Source organism: Balaenoptera acutorostrata, chromosome 1, assembly GCF_949987535.1.
Source record: "Balaenoptera acutorostrata chromosome 1, mBalAcu1.1, whole genome shotgun sequence".
Taxonomy (NCBI): domain Eukaryota; kingdom Metazoa; phylum Chordata; class Mammalia; order Artiodactyla; family Balaenopteridae; genus Balaenoptera; species Balaenoptera acutorostrata.
In genome coordinates, this window is record NC_080064.1 from 153,859,100 (window position 1) to 153,881,362 (window position 22,263).

The 22,263-nt window shown below is 39.8% G+C and overlaps 1 protein-coding gene across 4 annotated transcripts in view; it reads right to left on the reverse strand.

The window, feature by feature from the left end:
- Positions 1-22,263, reverse strand: part of HHAT (hedgehog acyltransferase) — a 364,344-nt gene that overhangs the window by 255,194 nt on the left and 86,887 nt on the right. For all 4 annotated transcript variants that reach the window (XM_007163983.2, XM_007163984.2, XM_057526261.1 and 1 more), the window contains exon 7: positions 18,517-18,688. In XM_007163983.2, the coding sequence (XP_007164045.2) occupies positions 18,517-18,688 (172 nt within the window). The remainder of the gene's footprint in view (positions 1-18,516; positions 18,689-22,263) is intronic.

The following is a 22,263-nucleotide window of genomic DNA, read 5'->3' on the forward strand; positions in this document are numbered from 1 at the left end:
CAATTACAGATTTAGAAGGTGCTCTTCTAGCTGTAATATGTTGGGGCAAATTCACACAGCCCCCGGCACCTGATTTTCAGCTCTTAACCTGGAAATTTTTTCTCTTTCCTAATAAGAAAAAGTATCAAAAGTAGAATACTTTAACTTGGTTAGGACAAAAGGACACCTCTACAGTGTTGTCTGAGGGGTAACATTACCTCTCCAGTTCTGTGTCCCTAATTCATCTGTAGGAAACAAGTTTGTCTCTTCCCTCACGGAAGACCTGAAGTTGATTTGGTACTTTAATAGGATCATGCTAATAAGACCTATAAACCTAGAAGTTCCAGGTATACCAGATGCAAGATACAAGCAAACCAGAAATGAAAGAGAATATAGGGTTGAGTTACCGTAGAGAAATTTCTGTGGGGGACCTTGAGGTCCAAGTAAAGGACAAGTAGATTCACCTTGTGCTACTTAGTCCTAATAAAGAGGTACAACTATTGGTAAGCCTCTTCGGACTTTGGAAGCAATATATACACAGTTGGGCATGCTGCTTTGACTCATCATTTACTAGATGAACTATGCCTAACCACAGGATACCAGAAGACCATGCTACCCGAGTTGTCTTTTATCCACTGGGATTTATCTGATCCACCTAGCCATAAAATCAGGTATGCCTGGTAGCACTCCATCATCAATGGATACACACACATGGATACACACACATATATACACATACATATTCATACACGCACACACACACACGCACACACACACACACACACACACACACACACACACACACAAAGAAAGAGGATCTTGAAGTCACAAATATGTTTCAGGAAAAGGGACCTCACCTTCCCAGCATGTTGACTCCTGCTAATTGCCATCTTTCTCTCATCCCACACCTAAGGCCCCATGAGGATTTGATAAAGGAGGGGAAAAATGAGCTCTGTTCACTGATGGCTGTCTATGGTAAGCTTGGAAGTGTTGATAAGGAGATTTTGAAGAAGAGATGTGTAAGTGAACACCTTAGAATGAAGCCAATGAGAAGACTGTAACCCATGTAAATACTCAACCAAAGGGCCCTACTGCTCTCAGCAACAAGGTGATGTGCCCTGTACATACCAGCCAGCCTCCTTCCACAGCCATTCCAATGATTTTCAAGGGTTCCACGACCAAAGTGGCCACAGTGGCAGCAATGAAGGCTTTGCATGGGATCAACAATACGGACTTCCCCTCCCCAAAATTAACCGATCACTGCTGCTGAGCACCTAACTTTCCAGCCTCCATACTCTGGTGTCAGGTTGATTACACTGAACCTCTTCCACCCTGGAGGGGCCAGAGAACTATTCTTATTCTGGATGTGAAACTGCTTTCCACAATGTTCCTTCCAGTACTGCCATCCATGGACTTACTGACTGTCTTATTCACTGCCATGTTATCAGACCTAACACAGCTTCTGACTGGTGACCTGACTGCGTCAAATGGAGTGAGACAATGAGCTACATCCATGGGATTCACTGGTCTTATGCCATCACCCAGAAGCAGCTGACCTTATAGAATAGTCTATCAATAGTTCCAGTATGGCACCAGAGGAAAGACACTGTCTGATGACGCTGAGATGCTGTCCTTGCCTATGATGTTGAGGTGCCGTCTCACGGGATGTAGAAAGTGTTCTGAACCAGCAAACTACATATGCTTTTACTCATAGCTTAAATAAGTAGAGTCGGTATCCAAGAAGTAGAAGTGGATTAATTATACCTATTAATCCACTATTATGCCTATTATACCTATTAATCCACTCCTAAAATAGCTGCTTCCCATCCCTGCAACTCTGATCTACTTGTCTGGAGGCTTAACCACCCAGCAAGGAAACGCTTCCATCCGGGAATACACAATGATTCCATCGAATCAAAAGCTACTGTTATGTAGCCATTTGGGGCTCCTCATGGAACTAGGTGAACAAGCAAAGAGGGGTAATGGTGTTAGCTGCGTAAATTAATCCTCACTATCAAGGGGAAACAGAGTTACCCCTACACATTGGAGGCAGGAAGGAATACAGAGGGAACTTGTGAGGTGCTTCTCAGTATTGCGGTTTCTACTGGTTAGTTAATGGAAGACTACAGCAGCCAAACACACATAGAAGCATCTAGGGCTTAGAGCCCTCAGGAATGGAGATTTCGATCACATCACTGGGCAAAGAACCCCAAACAACAAAGGTACTGATTGAAGGCAAAGAGAACATGGAATGGAAAGTAGAGAACAAAAGTCATAAGTCCTCTGATTAGAATTAGCTCTAAAATGTTTACCATTTTTCTTATTTGCTGTGCACTGTATTCACATATAAATTTTAACTAATATTCCTCTTCACTCCTAGCCCATTCCCCTACTATTTAACATAAAGTGTGTTGTTGGTGGTGAACTCTACAACTGATCCCACAGTTATAGAATGTTATCATTACGACAGAACTCAAGGAGACATGGACACCACCCTGAGAGCCTGGACTTGGACTTGGAGGCAGCTGCTGATGGGTTGTCCCTCTCTGGGGAAGGATGTGCATGTTTCCCGCCCTGTGAGGGATAGCTGTGTACCTTCTTGAAGAAGGTCAGTCTGTGGCAAAGCACTTGAGGACCATATCTAACAAGGTCTCCTCGCTTTAACTTAAATCTTGTTTGAACTCAACAGACATGAAGAGGAGCTGGTCAGCATCCTCTTCCTGTAAATTCCTGCGTTTTGACAGAATTCATCCTCCTGTTGGCCTTCAGAAAGGTACAGTTACTATCACTGTTCCCACTTGTGTCTGCCCTTCTGATGGCTTTTAGTTGGTCTCAACAGACACATTAAAAGTTACCCTCAAACTGCTTCTATGTTCTCACTGCCGCCTTATTCTACAACCCTGGTTTATACTCCTCCAAAATGACCAAAGAGAACAATGACTTCTTAACTGCCAAATGAAACAGAATCCCTTCAAGTGCCCTCTTACTTGACCTCTCTTCAAATTCTGATCAATGTAGCACTGCTTTCTTCTTGAAACCTTCACAAAACCATTTGCTTTCTTCTTCATTTATTAACATTCCTTCTCATGTCACTGGATCCTCCTTTTCTACCTGTCTCTTAAATGTTGATGTTTTCTAAGGTTCTATCCTTCCAGTAAGATATGTCTAATGGAGGTGCTGGAACAGCCCCACAGCTCCACAGGGGGCAGAGGTAGCCCCACGAGGGCATGCACAACCCTGACATGGGCACCACCCATAGCCCCTAAAGCTCTGTCCACTCTTTGCTCATGTAGCAAATCTTCCTAGAGTCTGGACTCCACCTGAGAATCTGATTATAGCAGCTCTAAGCCTCACTGGAAATTGAAGTAGAAGGGAAAAGAAACCAACATCTTGCTGAGAAGAGATAAAATACATGGGAAGAAAATTTTATTTTGACATCTCTAGGAAAGTATGAAAGGGAATGAAAGAAAAGCAAATGTCACCTGTTGCCATGGAGTTCCTCAAGTCCTCTTAATTAGTGAGGCGCACTTGAGCTCTGATGGCCAAGCCAGCCACCAGTGCTTTTTCCATCCCCACCAGGAAGGATTTAATACCTTCCACAGAGTTTGTGAATATCTTCATTGTTGGATTAACCAAACCAAATGAATCCCATAGTCAACAAGCTCTATTTATACCCCTATTCCTGTTAACTTTGCAGTCATCACTTTTTTTTAATTGAAGTATATAGTTAATTTACAATATTATATTACTTTCAGGTATACAACCTGGTGATCCAATAATTTCATAGATTATACTCCATTTAAGGTTATTATAAAGTAATGGTTATATTTCCCTGTGCTTGTACAATATATCTTTGTTGCTTACTTATTTTATACATAGTAGTTTGTGTCTCTTAATTCCCTACCACTATCTTGCCCTCCCCCCTTCCCTCTCCAAACTGATAACCACTAGTTTGTTCTCTGTAACTGTGCATCTGTTTTTAAGTGCTTATATCCATTCATTTTATTTTTCAGATTCCACAAATAAGTGATAACAGATTATTTCTCTTTCTTCGTCTAACTTACTTCACTAAAGCATAATACCCTCTAGGTCCAACCATGTTGTTGCAAATGACAAAATTTCATTCTTTTATGGTTAATATTCCATTTTATGTATATATATATATCACATATTCTTTATTCATTCATCAGCTGATGAAATTTAGATGGCTTCCATATCTTGGCTACTGTAAATAGTGCTGCCATGAACATTGGGGTGCACGTATCTTTTCGAATTAGTGTTTTCGTTTTCTTCAGATATATGCCCAGGAGTGGAATTGCTGGATCATATGGTAGTTCTAGCTCTAGTTTTTTAGGAACCTCCATACTGTTTCCATAGTGACTGCACCAATTTCCATTCCCACCAACAGTGTATGAGGGTTCCCTTTTCTCCACACCCTCTCCAGCATTTGTTATTTGTAGACTTTTTAATGATAGCCATTCTGACTGGTGTGAGGTAATGTCTCATTGTGATTTTGATTTGCATTTTTCTGATGATTAACTGTTTTGAGCATCTTTGCATGTGCTGTTGGCTATCTGTCTATTCAGGCCTTCTGCTCACTTGTTAAACAAGTTTTTTATGTACTGAGTTGTACAAACTGTTTATAAATTTTGGACATTAACCCCTTATCAGTCATATCATTTGCAAATATTTTATTCCATTCAATAGACTGTCTATTTGTTTTGTTGATAGTTTCCTTTGCTGTGCAAAAGCTTTTAAGTTTAATTAGGTCTCAATTGTTTATTTTTGCTTTTGTTTCTTTTGCCTTACCCTTAAGATCCAAAAAAATATTGCTACAATTTACATCAAAGATTGTTCCACCCATGTTCTCTTCTAGGAGTTTTATGATTTCTGGTCTTACAGTTAGGTCTTTAATCCACTTTGAGTTTATTTTTGTATATGGTATGTATAAAAAGCTATAATAGACTTCTGTATTTAATCTGTATCCTGCAACTTCACTGAATTCATTTATTAATTCTAATAGTTTTGTGGTGGGTTTTCTACATGTAGCATCACGTCATCTGCAAATAGTGACAGTTTTACTTCTTCCCTTCCAACTTGGATGCCTCTTGTTTCTTTTTCTTGCCTGATTGTTGTGGCTAGGACTTCCAACACTATGTTAAATAGAAGTGGCGAGAGTGTGCATCCTTGCTTTCTTCCTGATTTTAGAGGAAAAGCTTTTAACTTTTCACTATTCAGTATGATGTTAGCAGCAGGTTAGTCATAAATGGCCTTTATTATGTTGAGATATTTATGTTCCCTCTATAACACTTTGATGAGAGTTTTCATCATGAATGCGGTGTTGAATTTTGTCAAATGCTTTTTCTGCATCTTTTGAGATGATCATGTAATTTTTATCCTTCCTTTTGTTAATGTGGTGTATCACATTGATTGATTTGCATATGTTGAACCATCCTTCCATTCCTGGAATAAATTCCACTTGATCATGGTGTATGATCCTTTTTATATATTGTTGGATTCAGTTTACTAATATGTTGTTGAGGACTTTTGCATCTATGTTCATCAAAGATATTAGCCTGTAATTTTCCTGTTTTGTATTTTCCTTGTCTGGTTTTTGTATCAGGGTAATGGTGGGATCACCAAATGTATTTGGGAGTGTTTCTCCCCCCTTCAATTTTTTGGAATAGTTTGAGAAAGATAGGTACTAAGCTCTTCTTTATATGTTTGGTAGAATTCCACTGTGAAGCTGTCTGGTCCTGGACTTTAGTTTGCTGGGAGTTTTTTAATTACAGATTCAGTTTAATTACCAGTCATCAGTCTGTTCAGATTGTGTATTTCTTCCTGATTCAGCTGTAGAAGGTATATGTGTCTAGAAAGTTGTCCATCTCTTCTAGGTTGTCCAATTTGTTGCCAAATAATGGTTCATAGTATTCTCTTATAATTTTTTGTGGTACAGTTGTTATTTCTCCTTTCATTTTTATTTTTTAAATTTTGGTCTTCTCTCTTTTCTTCTTGATAAGCCTGACAAAAAGTTTATCAATTTTGTTTATCTTTTTAAAAAACTAGCTCTTGTTTTCATCGATCTTTTCTAACAGTTTTCGGTCTCTATTTTATTTATTTATTTCCTTTCTGTCTTTAATTTTTCCTCTTTCCTGCTGACTTTGGGCTTTTTTCATTGTTCTTTTTCTAATTTGTTAGATAGTAGGTTAGGGTATTTGAGATTTTTCTTACTTCTTGAGGTAGGCCTGTATCTCTGTACACATCCCTCTTAAAATTATTTTTGCTGCATTCCATAGGTTTTGGAAAGTTGTGTTGCCATTTTCATTTGTCTTGAGGTATTTTCTGATTTCCTCTTTGATTTCTTCACTGACCCATTAGTTTTTTAGTTTCATGTGTTTGTGTTTTTCCCATTTTTCTTCCTATAATTGATTTCAATTATAGTTTCATACCATTGTGGTCAGAAAAAAATGCTTGATATAATTTCTATCCTCTTAAATTTGCTGAGACATGTTTTGTGACCTAGAATGTGGTCTATCTTAGGGAATGTTCCATGTACACTTGAAAAGAATGTGTTTCTTCTGTTTGGGGATGGAATGTCCTGTAGATATCTATTAAGTCCAACTGATCTAATATGTCATTTAAGGCCAATGTTTCCTTACTGATTTTCTTTCTGGGTGATCTGTCCATAGATGTCAGTGGGGTGTTAAAGTCCCCTGCTATCAATGATTATTGTAAATTTCTCCCTTTATGTCTGTTAATATTTGCTTTATATATTTAGATGCTCCTTATTGAGTACATATATGATAAGGAGTGTTATATACTCTTCTTATATTGATACCTTTATCATTATAGAATGCCCTTCTTTGTCTTTTGTTATAAACTTTGTTTTAAATCTATTTTGTCTGATATGAGCATAGCTACCCCCACTTTCTTGTCATTTCTTTTTGCATGAAATATCTTTTTCCATCCCCTCACTTTAATCTGTGTGTGTCTTTAGATCTGAAGTGAGTCTCTTGTAAGTAGCATATAAATGGGTCTTGTTTTTTTATCCAATCAGCCACCATATATCTTTCGATTAGAAACTGACATTTAAAGTGATTACTGATAGGTATGTACTTATTGCCATTTTGTTACCTATTTTCTGGTTGTTTTTGTAGTCCTTCTTTGTTCTTCTTTTAGTTTCTTTCCTTGTGATTTGATGATTTTCTTTCATGGTATGCTTGTGTTCCTTTCTCTAGTTTTTGTTATCTATTGTAGGTTTTTGATTTGTGGTTACCATGGTGTTCATAAATGTTGACCTATAACTGTATCTACTTGTTTTAAACTGGTAGTCATTTAAGTTCAAATACGTTCTAAAAGATCTACATTTTTTACTCCCCTCCCCCAAATTTTGTGCTTTTGATGTCATGTTTTACATCTTCATGTTTATCCCTTTACTATTTATTGTGGTTATAGTTGATTCTAAATTTTTTTGTCTTTTAATCTTTGTACTAGCTTATTTAAATAGTTGATCCTCAGCCCTTAACATATATTTGCCTTTACTATATAGTAGGATTTTCCCATTATCTACTGATCCTTGCTATAGCCTTTTCTTTTCCATTTAGATAAGATGCTTTAACATTTCTATTAGGGTAGGTTTAGTATTGATGAACTTTTAGTTTTTGCTTTATGTGAGAAGTTCTTTATTTCTCCTTCCATTCTAAATGATAATCTTGCTGGGTAGATTACCCTATGTTGCAGGTTTTTTCCTTTCAGCATTTTAAATATATCATGTCACTCCCTTCCAGCCTGCCAAGTTTCTGCAGAAAACTCAGCTGACAACATTATGGGGGTTCCCCTGTATATGACTCTTTGTTCTTCTCTTGCTGCCTTTAGAATTCTCTCTTTAACTTTTGCCATTGGTGCACTTGATGTTGTTCAAGAGGTCCCTTAAACTGTTCTCATTTTTTTTAATTTGTTTTTCTTTTTGCTGTTCTGATTGGGTGATTTCCATTATTCTATCTTCCAGATCACTTGTGTGTTCTTCTGTATCACCTGGTCTGCTATTAATTCCTTCTAATGTGTTTCTCATTTCAGTTATTGTATTCTTCAGTTCTGACTGGTTCTTTTTTATATTTTCTAGTTCCTTGTTAAAATTCTCACTGCGTTCTTCTATTCTTTTCCCTATATCAGTTAACATTCTTTTTATTAATGCTTTGAATTCTTTATCGGGTAAATTATTTATTTTTGTTTCATTAGTTGTTTTTTCAGGGGTTTTCTCTTGTTTTTACAATTGAAACAAATTCTTCTGTCTTCTCATTTTACTTAACTTTCTCTGTCTGTATGAAATTAGGTGAAATAGTTACCTATCCCAGTCTTGAAGGTGTGCTCTTGTGTGGGAGTCTCCCTATACAGTCTGCGTGTGCCCAATGCCTGGATCTGACAGTGGGAGAGCTGGATCTGATGTGAGCAGGAGTCATGTCTTTCCCCAGGGTGTGCTGGCAGCTATCACCTTGGTAGGAGGTGGGGCTGGAGATGGAGCAGATAGGGACAGAGCCAGGTGTGAGCTGGGGCTTCTCCTCTGCTCAGTGGCCACCACCACCCTACGAGGGGCAGGGGTGGGCCCCAAGCTGCTGGAGCAGAAGCTTTGAGGGTTGGGTCCAAGATGGTTCCATTCCCTTTAAGTATGTGCTCTCCCCACTCCTAGCACTGGCACCCTTGCCCCAGAGCAGAGCAGTGCTGGAGTAAGAGGGCCTGGAGCAGGGGCTGCAGCAGGTGCTCAGCATGGGTCAGGGCTCAGGCTGTGGCAGCCCTGGCCCTAGAGTCCAAGACCACTTCTGATGCGCTGCCTCCATAAGGACCAGTACGGCTGTCCCCACACTGTTCAGATGTCATTCCAGGTCCAAGCAGGCTCTATCCTTCACAACTGAGCACTCCGCTCAGCTGCAACAGCCCTCACCCTAGTGTGGAGCTGCATCACGAAGCAAGTGGGGCCAGAGTGGACACTCAGTGCAGGCTGGGGTGCATGCGAGGGTGGTCACAGAAAACCAGCCAGAGTCCCATGCAGTTTCAATCTACTTTCTCTGCCTTGTTCCCAGGAGTAAGCAAGTGTGTACATGCTCTTCCTGAGTGGAGTCTAGGTTTCTTACAGTCCTCTTGGTAGTCCCACTGGCTTTCTAACCAGCTAAGGAGACTCGTCTTCCTGGTGTTGGACCCCAGGGCTGGGACACCCAACATGTGGCTCAAACCTCTCATTTCCAAGGGAGGACCTCCACCTCTGTAACCCCCCACCTCTTCTGAGTCCCCTCCCAGGGGCACAGGTCCGAAACCTAATCGCTTCCATTCCCTTCCTACCCAACTCCATGTGGATCTTTCTTACAGCCTTGGTTTTGCAATAGTCTTTCTGCCAGTCTCCAGTTAGTTTTCAGTAGGAATTGCTCTGCATGTAGATGTATTTTTGATGTTTTCATGGAGGGAGGTGAGCTCTGTGTCCTCCTACTCCACCATCATCATTTGAATCTGCACTCATCACTTTTTGGATGATTTCCCTTTGGCACCTTATGCAGAATCTTGAATTGATCACTGGTTTGAATGCCTGATCACTCACATTCACTAGGCAGAATTCCTGTAAGATTTATTTTATTCACCTGAACGTGTACATGAGTATTCATTAAGCACCTGTGCAGTGCACTGTTCTTTAGTGAGCGCTGAGGGGGAAAGACACCAAAGGTAGTGGCATAGTTCCTTCTCTAAAGCAGCTTTCACCCTACTTAGTGGTGCTCAGAGGGAGTCATCTCTGGGCAGAGTAGAACATTACTCAGTCCTGAGATCCTTGGAGATGAAAACCCAGTTGTATATCTTCTTGCACGTGAGACAAAGAGGCACCTTTTATTCTGCCTGCGCTGCTGCCTCACACTCAACTGCAACTTTAGGGTGGGGAAAAAAGGCCATCACAGAAGAAGAGAGAACCCTTTCATCGAGAGAATAAAAGCCTAACAGAATAAAAAAATAAAAGTATTTCTTTACTATGTCAGAAGGAAATCAGAAATTGCAGACCAGGGCCCAAGGGCCTTTGTAAGCCTTATACTCCCTGATGCTTATTTTCTTTATCTCTCTGAACGTCCCAAGAGGGATTAGCCCCCAAACCTTGAAGCTGGGGAAATCCTGTGCACTGTAAAGAAAGGGGATGCTTGTCAGGCTCTACTCCAATCCCATGGCAGCCAGGAGGAAGGGAAACCCTGAGGAGAGACACAGGGGTGGCAGGTCTGCCACAGGAAAGTGAGAAGCCGGCCAGGCCATCTGAGCTTCCTTGACAGGGAGACAGAACACAACAGGCATTATCATTTAACACCATTAAAGCAGCATATTAGCTACTGCCTCTATTTTCTCACTTCTGATTATTCTACTACCCTGGTTTATACTCCTTAAAAAGGACCAAGTCAACAACAAGAAAAGTCAAACATGGCCAAAGTCAACAATGACTTTCAGAATGAAACACTCTCTTCAGTCCCCTTTTCCTTGGCCTCTCTTCAACTTCTGATAAATTGAGCCTCCCTTTCTTATCAAAACCTTCACAAAACCATCTGCTTCCTCCTTCATTTATTAATATTCCTTCTCACTTGTTGCTGGCTCTTCCTTTTCTGCCTGCCTCTGAAATGTTGGCATTCCTTCAAGTTCTATAGTTGGCCCTCCTTTATTCTCACTCCACACATTTTTCTAGGAAATCCCTTTACTCCCATGGACTCAACTATCACATATATGTGATGGCTTTCAAATGTCTGTCTGCATTCTCAATCCCTCTCCTGAGCTCCAGTGCCATCTAACTGTAGCAGAGATGTCTCCACCTGGATGTTCAGTTTTAGGCATAACTTGTCAAAAACTGGACTCTTTATTCTTCCCTAAAACCTGCTCCCAGTCCTCCTATATTCCCTGCTCTTGGTGAATGGAAGTGTCAATCACCACCTAAACTCTAAACCAGAAGATTCCCTAGATCTTCCCTCTCTCATCTTCCCTGTCTCATTGGTGAGCAGAGCCTATTGACTGTACCTGCATCCCTCTCATCACTCCCTTCTTCTCCAACCTCCCTGCTTCACTCAAGTCCTCATCACCTTGCTCCTGACTCAGTCTAATGTTCCATCATGTAAAGCACTGTCTGGCTCTTTAATATTTGTTGAATAAAGACATGGACCTTTTTCTATCAGATTTTCCTATTTCTAGTTTTACTCCACTCTGATTCATATTCTACACTGCAAGCAGAATATTTCTAAACCCCAAATCTAATCCTGTTTCCTCTCCCCTTAAATACTTTGTGGTTTTCACTCTTTGGGTATTTAAATTACTTAAAGTATATAAATACGTCCATGGGTCCCTATCACCTAAAAGGTAGAACAAATCCTCCTTAGCATGGTCCAGAAGCTCTTCCTAATAAAAACCCTTCATGTCTTTCCGGCAGAATCTCTCACTATACCTTAGACTCTGCGTCCAGCTCTCCTTACAACTCACAGTTCTCTGAGTACAGCAGAGTAACCCATACCAAGCAGGACCTTTATTTATGCTGCAGTCCAACCCCTCCCCCTCAGCCCTGTCCATATGTTCTTCTTAACAAGGACTGCCCACCTTGTTAAGACAAACTATTTTACCAGAGCCTAACCTACTGGGATTTTATCAGAGCTTTACCAACTTGGGGGAAGGAAAATTCCCAACTCTAGTCTGCTATAGCCTTCCACATGAATGGAAAAAATACCCAACTCCAGTACCCCCTAGTCATCCTATACTACCAAAGAGGGTAGGGGGAAAAAAACCTGAGACTCATTTGTGAAGTTCACATCACAGGGGCATTGACTCACTGAAAGTCTGAGACGTAATCACAGAACTAAAGAACACTTCCCCTCTCCCAACACCTTATATACTAAAGTTCTTTTTACTCAGCACATCATGTCCACCTTTCCAAAAAACACTACAAAGCATACAAAAAGGCAAAAAACAAAACAAAACAAAACAAAACCCAAAACACAGACAAAGCAGCAGAACCAGACCTAGATATGGCAGGGATATAGGAATTATCGAATTGGGAATTTAAAACAACTATGATTAATATATGAAGAGCTTTAGTGGAAAAGGTAGACAACATGCAGGAATAGATGGATAATGTAAGCAGAGAGATGGAAATGCTAAGAATAAAAGAAATGCTAGAGCTCAAAAACACTGAACAGAAATGAAGAAAGCCTTTGAAGAGCTTATCAGTAGACTGCATACAGCTGAGGAAAAAACCTCTGAGCTTGAGGATTTGTCAATAAAAACGTCTAAACATGAAAAGCAAATAGAAAAAAGACTGAAGGAAAAAAGACACAGAATGGAGTACCCAAGAACTGTGGGACAATTAGAAAAGGTGTAACATAAATGTAATGGGAATACCAGAAGGAGAAGAACAGAAGCAATATTTGAAGCAATAATGACTAAGAATTTCCCCAAATTAACATGAGACACCAAACCAAAGATCCAGGAGCTCAGGGAACACCAAACAGGATAAATGCCCCCAAAACTGCACCTATGCATATCATATTCAAACTTCAGAAAACCAAAGGCGAAGAGAAAACACTGAAAGAAGCAAGGTGGTGGAGGTGGGAAACATCTACCCTGTAGAGGAACAAAGATAAGAATTACCTGCCGCTTCTCCTAGAAACGTGCAAGCAAAAAGAGTAGAAGAAAACATTTAAAGTACTGACAGGAGAAAAAACAACCACCTAGAACGCTGTGGTCCTGTGAAAGTATCCTTCAAAAGTGAATGAGAAATAAAGCCTTCCTCAGACAAACAAAAATGGTGGAATTTGTTTCCAGTAGACTTGACTTGCAGGAAATGTTAAAAGAAATTCTTCAGAGAGAAGGAAAATGAAATAGGTTAGAAACTTGGATCTAAATAAAGAAGGGAAGAGCTAATAAATGAAGGTAAAATAAAACCTTTGCTAATTCTTTTCTATTCTTGATCTAACAAATAACAGTTTGTTCAAAATCATAAGAGCAACAATGTATTTACCACTACAGTTTATATATAAGTAAAATGAACGATAGTAATGACACGAACGACAGAAGAGAGGAATTAGGAATATTTTATTATAAGGAACAATCAGGAATATTTTAAGGTACTTGGCAGTACCTGTTAAGTGATATTGTGTTATCTGAAAATAGATTCGGAGTAGTTGTAAATGTATACTGCAAATTTTACGGCAACTACTAAGAAAGTTAAAAAAGAAGTATACTTGATATGCTAAGAAAATAAAGAAAATGGAATGATATAAAATGTTTAATTAAAAACAAAAAAGGCAAACAAAGAATGAAACATAAAAATAGGAACAAAAATCAAGGGTGATGAATAGAAAAGAGTAACAAACATGATAGATAATAAGCCAATCATATCAATAATCACTTTCAACATCAATGGTCCAAATATATCCATTAAAAGATAGAGATTATCAGAGTGGATCAAAAAATAGGACCCAACCATATATTGCCTAAAAGAAACCCACTTTAAATATAAAGATACAGTTAAGTTAAAAGTAAAGGCATAGAGAAAGATATACCATACTAAGACTAATCAACGCTGGAGTAGATATATTTCAGACACATCAGACCTCCAAGCAAGGAAAATTATCAGAGATAAAAAAGAGCATTACACCAGTGAGGGCTCAGGAGGAAGTGAAGAACACAGTAGAGAAAGACTCTATCATCTTAGAGAATACACATATCATAATAGAATGTTGGCAGAAATATGAACATTAAAGGTGTTGTCATTGAAGGCTCAGAAGGAAATAAGGAAAATGTTCTTGGAAACTGGAGTAAAAAGAGACCTTTGTTATATTGTGGCCAAAAAAGTCTAACTGAATTGTGTCCTACCATTGTTGAAAAGCAGAATTTGTAAGTAATAAACTTGGATGTTTAGCTGAAAAAAAAGAGGGGGGGGCATTACATAATGATAAAGGGGTCACTTCTCTAAAAAGACATAATAATATATAATACGTATGTGCATAACAACAGAGGGTCAAAATATGTGAGGCAAAAACTGATAGAAAAGCAAGGAGAAACAGATGAATCCAACTATTGTAATTAGAGATTTCACCACCCCTCTAACAGAAATGAACAGATCTATCAGGCAGAAAATCAGTAAGGACATGGTTGAACTCAACAGCACCATCAGTCAAGTGGATATAATTGACATCTATAGGCTATTTTATCCAACAACAGAACACACAGTCTTCTCAAGCTCACATGGAACATTCTCCAAGACAGACCACATTCTGGACCATATAACACACCAAAATAAATTTAAGAGAACAGAAATCATACAATGTCTGCTCTCAGATAATAATGGATAATAATGGAATTAAATTAGAAATCAACAATAGATAGCTAGGAAATCTCAAAATACTTGGAGATTAAACAGGAAAAAAGGTAAGGATGTCCCCTCTCACCACTCCTTTTCAATATCATACTGGAAGTCTTAGTGAATTCAATAAAAGAAGAAAATGAAACAAAAAACATACTTTGGGAAGGAAAAAATTACTTTTCCTTGCAGATGACATGATTGTCTATGTAGAAAATCCCAAAGAAACAGCAATAACAAAAAAATCTCCTGGAATAAGAGATTGTAGCAAGGTTGTACAAAATAAGGTTAATATAGTAAAGTCAATCACTTTTCTATTTACCAGCAATAAACAAGTGGAATTTGAAACTAAAAACACAGTATCATTTACATTAGTACCCCCTCAAAAAAATTCAGGTATAAATATAAATATAACAAAATATGTGCAAGTTATATATGAGGAAAACTTAAAAAGTCTGATGAAAGAAATAAGAACTAAATAAATGGAGAGCCAGCCATATTCATGGATAGAAAGACTCAAGATAACAAGATATCAATTCTTCCATACTCCATCTATAGATTCAATGCAATCCAAATCAAAATCCTAGCAAGTTATTTAGTGGATATCGACAAACTGATTCTAAAGTTTACATGGAGAGGCAAAAGACCCAGAATAACCAGCACAACATTGGAAAAGAAGAAGAAAGTCAGAGGCCTGCCACTATCTGACTTCAAGACTTACTTTAAAGCTACATTAATCAAGACAGTGTGACACTGGTGAAAGAATAAACAAAAAGATCAATGGCACAAAACAGAGAGCCAAGAAATAGACTCATAAATATAAATAAAGTCGACCAATCTTTGACAAAGGAGCAAAGGCAACATAATGGAGCAAAGACAGTCTTTTTAACAAATGGTGCTGGAAGAAATTCATGTCTAATTTCGTATACCTTTCACAAAAATTAACTCGAAGTAGATCACAGACCTAAACATAAAACACACAACTCTAAAACTCTTAGAAGATGACACAGGAGAAAACCTGTGACATTGGGGATGGTGGATTTTTTAGATACAACACCAAATGCATGATCCATGAAAGAAATAATTGATAAGCTGGATTTCATTAAAATTAAAAACTTTTGCTCTGTTAAAGACACCGTCAAGAGAAAGAGAAGATAAGCCACAGACTGGGAGAAAATATTTGCGAAAGACACACCTGATAAAGTACTGTTATAGTGGCAAGTTTGTGGAATAGCAGGCACTCATAAATTGCAGGTAAGAAAAAAAAAAAAAAAGCCAGCTTGAAAAATGTCAGTTTGGCAGTTTCTTACGAAAATAAACATGTTCTTACCATATAATCACTCCCTGGTATTTATTCAAAGGAGTTGAAAACTTATGGCCACATAAAACTCTGCACGTGGATATCTATAGCAAATTTATTCATAATTGCAAAACTTAGAATCAACTGAGATGTACTTCAGTAGGCAAACAGATAAATGAACTGTGGAACATCCAGACAATGTAATATTATTCGGCACTAAAAACAAATGATCTATCAAACCATAAAAAGACATGGAGGAACCTTAGATGCATATCACTAAGTGAAAGATGTCAATCTGAAAAAGCTACATACCGTATGATTCCAACTATACAACAACATTCTGGAAAATGTAAAACTATGTAGATGGTAAAAACGTCAGTAGTTGCCAGGAATTAAAGGGGAGAGAGGGATGAATAGAGCACAGAGAATTTTTAGGGCTGTGAAACTACTCTGTCTCATATTATAGGAGTGGATACACGTCATTACACATCTGTCAAAACCCACAGACTGTACAGCACTGAGTAAATGCTAATATAAAGATGGACTTCGGGTGATAATGACGTGTCATTGTAGGTTTATCAATTGTAACAAATGTTCCACACTGGTGGGAACGTTGATACTGGCGGAGGCTGTGTACGTGTGGGGCAGGGGATATATGGGAAATCTCTGTACTTTGCTCTCAGTTTTGCTATAAATCCAAAATCGCTCTAAAAATAAAGTCTATTTTTTTTTTAAAGATTTTATAAAAAGGGAATGATAAACCCAAAAGTCAGATTATCTTTGTGGAGGGGGTGAAAGGAGGTGATGGGGTTATGGGTGCAAACAAAGGGCTTGTAGGATTCTGGTTAGTTCTTAAGCTGAGTGGTTGGTACCCAAATGGACCCCTAATGACTTTTCTTTGTCACTGGATTTACCACCCTTAGTGCTGACCTTAGGAGTAATAGCTGTCTGAGATAACTTTTCCTTTTTGTTTAAGCCCCATTTTCAGTTTTGCTTTCCAGTTTTCATAGTTAAAATCACCCAAACGGATACAATCTCTTAATTTGGATGTAGTACAACTGGGATCTGATTTAGCATAAGCCATCACTTAATCCTATTTTGTTTGCCTAAGTGTGTCATTAAAGCCTTAGATTATTAGTCACCCCCAACTATGAAAAAAGATTTTGTCTGGGAAGAAGAGACTGTCATTAAAACAACTCAGCATTTTTCCAATCCTAAAAGGCATCTTCCTTGAAAACATTCTGATTAAGCATGTGTGATAACAAGGGCAATCAAGATTTTTTTTTAAAAAAATCTATAAATCACCAAACAGATAAGGAGTCAGGCTATTACTCTTGCCCTCGGCAGGGAGCAGCTTAATCTGGCCGGAAGATCACACATTTCCCATTGGAGCCACAGGCTGGAGGTCAGACCACGGGGGCTGAATTTCAGTTCTTGAAAGGAGTGCAAAGAAATGAGAAGATTTCGTTCAGAAAGGAGCACGTTCTCTGCTGTTTCGGCCAGAGGAATAAAGAACGATGGCATCTCCACAGAAAAGTCTTATACTGGAGACTGTGTCCTGCTAAGGAAATAAGACCTGCAGCCCACCTACTTGCAGACAGAAAGAAATGGGTAGACAAGAAAAAGGGGCCAACAGAGGGGCCTACATAAGAACACACCATTAATTCTATCTATCAGACATTTTACGAGGTAAGCCCTTCACCTTCATGGTTTCACTTAATCCTCCAAACAACCCTGCAAATGTGAGTCTGCTCATTTGACAGGTGAACATGCAGACAGTTGTAGCAAGCTGCCAAAGATTGCCCACTAGCGACTGGTGCAGCCGAGGTTCAAGCCTATATCTGGCTGTGAATGGATAAAGAAGATGTGGTACATATATACAACGGAATATTACTCAGCCATAAAAAAGAATGAAATAATGCCATTCGCACCAACACAGATGGACCTAGATTTTATCATACTACGTGAAGTAAGCCAAACAGAGAAAGACAAATATCATATGCTACCACTTATATGTGGAATCTAAAAAAATGATATGAATGAACTTATTTACAAGACAGAAATAGACCCACAGACATAGAAAACAAACTTATGGTTACCAAAGGGGAAAGCGGGTTGGGGGGCGGGGGGAGGGATAAATTAGTAGTTTGGGATTAACAGATACACACTACTATATATAAAATAGATAACCAACAAGGACCTACTGTATAGCACAGGGAACTATACTCAATATTTTGTAATAACCTATAGGGGAAAAGAATCTGAAAAAGAAAATATATATATATATATATATATATATATATATATACACACACACACACACATATGTACATGTGTGTGTGTGTATATATATACACATATATGTATGTATAACTGAATCACTTGCTGTACACCTGAAACTAACACAACATTGTAAATCAACTACACTTCAATAAAAATTAAAAAAAAATACCTGTATCTGTCTGACTCTAAAGCTCATACTCTTTGCTTTATATCATACAGGAAAACAACAAGGATTACTGCAGAACTCGGTCATAAAGCCTTACCTCTTAGCAGGGACTAAGAGGCTGCACCCAGCATCTCTTGCCTTCTCCTGTCAAGTGCAATGCTGGCCACACCAGGAAGACGCGGACCCAGCTGAACTTCGCAGGATTCCATTAGGAAGAGGGATTGCTACCATCCTTGGTTCCAAGACCAGCAAGCCTGACCCTCCCCTCTGTCAACCACCTCACACATGCATCATCTCGGCCACAAGAGGAACAAGGTGAAAAAGAGGAGGGTTTGCTCAAGGCGACTACACCCCAGTCTGCCCCCCGTCCAGCTTCGCCGTGAAGCTACCTGTCTCGATGCTTGTTCTACCGCCAGTGATTTCCAACATTACCTAAGGTCCAACATGAGACGGCCCTCAGCAGGGAGGTGCTGCTGTAGATGGCGTGCATGTACATAAGATGAATCATCAGCTCCGCCAGCCACCAACAGGAGAGGAGGCGGCCCAGCCCCAGGGCAAGGATGGAAAGGCTGGCCTTCGGCGAGCCCTGCTCCTGCTGCTGCATCTAAAGTAGAAACAGAAGAAGTCATTAGATGGCAGCTCCATTTTTAAAAGCTTTCAGAGGCCCCTAGACAACGTTTTTATAAATTTTCATTTTCGCTGTATCGTCTAAGGGAGGGCTGGTTTAGTTTGCCTTGGGAACACTCGGCGTTCTCGGGTAAAAAAAACCATGCCCGACAAATACCATATGATATCACATACATGTGGAATCTAAAAATTATGAGACAAATGAACTTATTTACAAAACAGAAATAGACCCACAGACATAGAAAGCAAACTTATGGTGACCAAAGGGAAAAGGGGGTAGGGATAAATTGGGAGTTTGGGATCAACAGATACACACTACTATATATAAAATAGATAACCAACAAGGACCTATTGTAGAGCACAGTAATATATTACAAGATTTTCAATATCTTGTAATAACCTATAATGGAAAAGAATCTAAAAAAAGAATATATAGATAGGTAACTGAATCACTTTGCTGTACAACTGAAACTAACAGAACATTGTAAATCAACTATATTTCAATAAAAAAAATTTTTTAAGTCATGTCCAAGCTAGAAAACTCTGTCCAAGAGCAAGAATAGGGTGGAGGCCACAAGCTAGCCCAGTGCCGAGAACCAAGAAGGGGTTCTGCATCCCTTCACCCCAGCAGCAGCCCTGCCAAAGCCCAGGATGGAGGGCAGTTCCTGATGTATCCTAGACAAACACAGAAAAACAAGAGACCGCGTATAAGTTTTCCGGATCTTACACTGACACGATTTTATTAGACTGAAGGCTGCCTGGAAATGCAGAGGTGAAGTGACCGCCTTAATTATGAAGTTGTATCTGCACACATTAGCTGGCAGAGGATATGGACTTTGTTCAGCAAGGGCTTGACAATTAGGGCTCCAGACACTACATGAACAAGAGAGGCCCATCCCTAGGGGAAGGTGATCCTGACATGCTTCTTTAACTTCTCCTCTCCTCTAACCATCAAGGTGCAGTGGGTCCCACGGCAGCCAGGAGGGGCGGCAGGCACTGCCCTTAGAGGTGATGGGCTATCTACACTCCAAGGAATTAATTTCTATTCCATTCTTGAGCATCTATTCTACCACGGTCTCAAACGGTCCTCTTACAGCAAGAAACCAGACCGAGAAATTCTGGCTGGCGCAGTGAAATTGCAATAAGCTGCATAAATGGCTTTCCCCCTTTTGCCATCTGCTTGGTTAGCTACGCCCAGGAAAGCTGTTGGTTTAAATTTTTTAATGTAAGTTGATCAAATTAACAGGAATTTCCTTTTTCCTTTCATTTTCTTCAGTTCACCTCAGAAAGATATTTATTAGGAAACAAGAGTAACTGCTTTGAAGGATCCACCCAGCCAAGTTTGACAGGGGAAGCGCTAGCTGGGAAGGTTATCCAGGAAGGAAGGTGGGGCACAGGGGGATTTGCAGTTTTGCAGGGATCGCAGCTCACTGCAATTATAGCCGCAGCACAGCGACCCAATGCAGACCCTTTCCCTCTCTAGGCATAACTGAGGGTGGTTTTCATATGAATCCTTACGTCAAGCGTACATGCTACAAAGTCTGGAGCAGAGCATCGACAAGCCAGTGGATGGCGAAATCCTCAGTAAGAGACCCCCTGCCTGTCCGATCCCTCATGTCTGCGTTATATAATTGAGAAGAAAAAGGAAATAACCCAAACTTCCAACAGTATGGGTTTGGGGCTTGGTGAAATGCATGAGTGCGCCTCAATCTTACGTAGCCATGAAAACTATTTTTTGATATAAATGTGCATAAATAAAGAAAGGCTGGAGAGACAGACACCAAAATGGCAGCAGTGATGGTAATCTTTGGATGGTAAGATTCTTAAGTTATTTTTTAACAATTATTATTTTTGTAATCAGAGCAAAAAGTAATGTAACTTTACGATATTGTGAAGACTTTGGTCCTCTCTGTCAGAGAGGCAAGCCCTCTGTTTCTGCAGCCTTCTTGTAAAAAATGCCAAGTCTCAGGACCTCCCCAGGGGAGCCCACCATCCTCTCTATGAGCAAGCAAACCTCTCTCTCTTTTGTGCTACCCATCTTTATTTCTCCTTACCTTCCCACCTCACTCGGAGACTTTCTTAGTTACACGCTGAGTTGCCCTTTGTTCATTCTCAACCCTTTTCCAGCTCTCTAAAGCAAACTCATTTTGACCAAATGACCATCAGCAAATGAAGAAACAATTACGAATACAGTGCCCATCAGTCTATGGAGGCTAGAACAGTTCACACCAAGGCAACTGGGGAAGCTAAGACATGAAGAGGCACCTAAAACCATTCCAGACCAACAAAAGGGGCCTTTCTTGGTGCCAGACTCTTGGAGGAAAGCAGATTCCCTGACTGAATGTGATAACGACCTCAAAAGCAGTGTTGACAAAAGACCATCTTTGCACAACTGTCTCCAGTGTTCCCAAATAAGCAACTATGCACATGGCCTCAGGCCCCTGAGCAGTTGCCTAACCCCAAGCTCAGGTCCCCTGAAGACCAGACCTGCACCCGAGGCCTTGGAGCATCACTGGGTGTGCAGCCCCGTCCCAGGGAGAGAAGCATCTAGACGGGAGGGAAGCCACTGTGAGATCAGAACAAACAGCCACGCCAGGCAATCAGGAAAATAAGTCTGTCCAATCACCTCCAGCTCCAGGCCACCACATTTCAAGGTCAGTCCAGAGGCCCTCCTTTCCTTCCCCAAACAATGCACAGTCTAAAATGACACGAGTATCTGTAATTAAGAAGAAACATGAGGTGCATTTTGTGACTGACTGGCTTCCCAATAATGACTTTCCTACTTTCCCCAGGGCCAAACTTGCTCTCCAGGTTTAACAAGGCATACTTATGTGTCACCAATGGACCAGAAGGGCTGGGCTCTTCTCTGCAATCCTCCCTTTTTGATGCTGGATGCCTCCCCATTCAGAGTAAGAGAAACGTCTATTCCTTAATTGCACAAGTAAACCCAGCAGAAGGAAAACAATCCGATTTTTCATTCTCTTTGCTTTTACTTAAAAACATGGTTATTAGTCTTTCTGCAGAGTTGTACTGTTATTACAGCCCATTTATATTTGCCCCTTGTCAATTCAGCAGGAGGAAAAGACACACCATACACAGCTCACCTAATGAGCAGGATTGCTCACTATTCAACCTCTGCATGCAAAGCGTTTCACTTGAGATATTTCAAACTGAGGGGAGTGCCAATCTTAAGACCACAGGCAACTGCCGTCAATGGGAATTTTTAGTTAAGGCTCCCCTAAAAAATATACACTAACTCATCTGCGAAGTGCATTTTAAAACACGTTATATTTTAAAACCTCATTTCATGCAAATTGCATAAAAAGGAATATCGAAGCCCTTCAAAGATATTCTAATGATTAAAGATGACAGTTCTCAAAGATGAAAGGTTCTTTTCTTTCACATACGAATAATACCCATGTTGGAGAGCACCAAACAGAAGCCTTCCCCAGAGGCAACTGTTCAACTGAGTTACCTCTGCTCCAACCTCCACGCTTGGGTCAAGGGCACTGTAGCCCGAGTCTTGTTCCTTTGTAATGCGGGAGCTTCTCT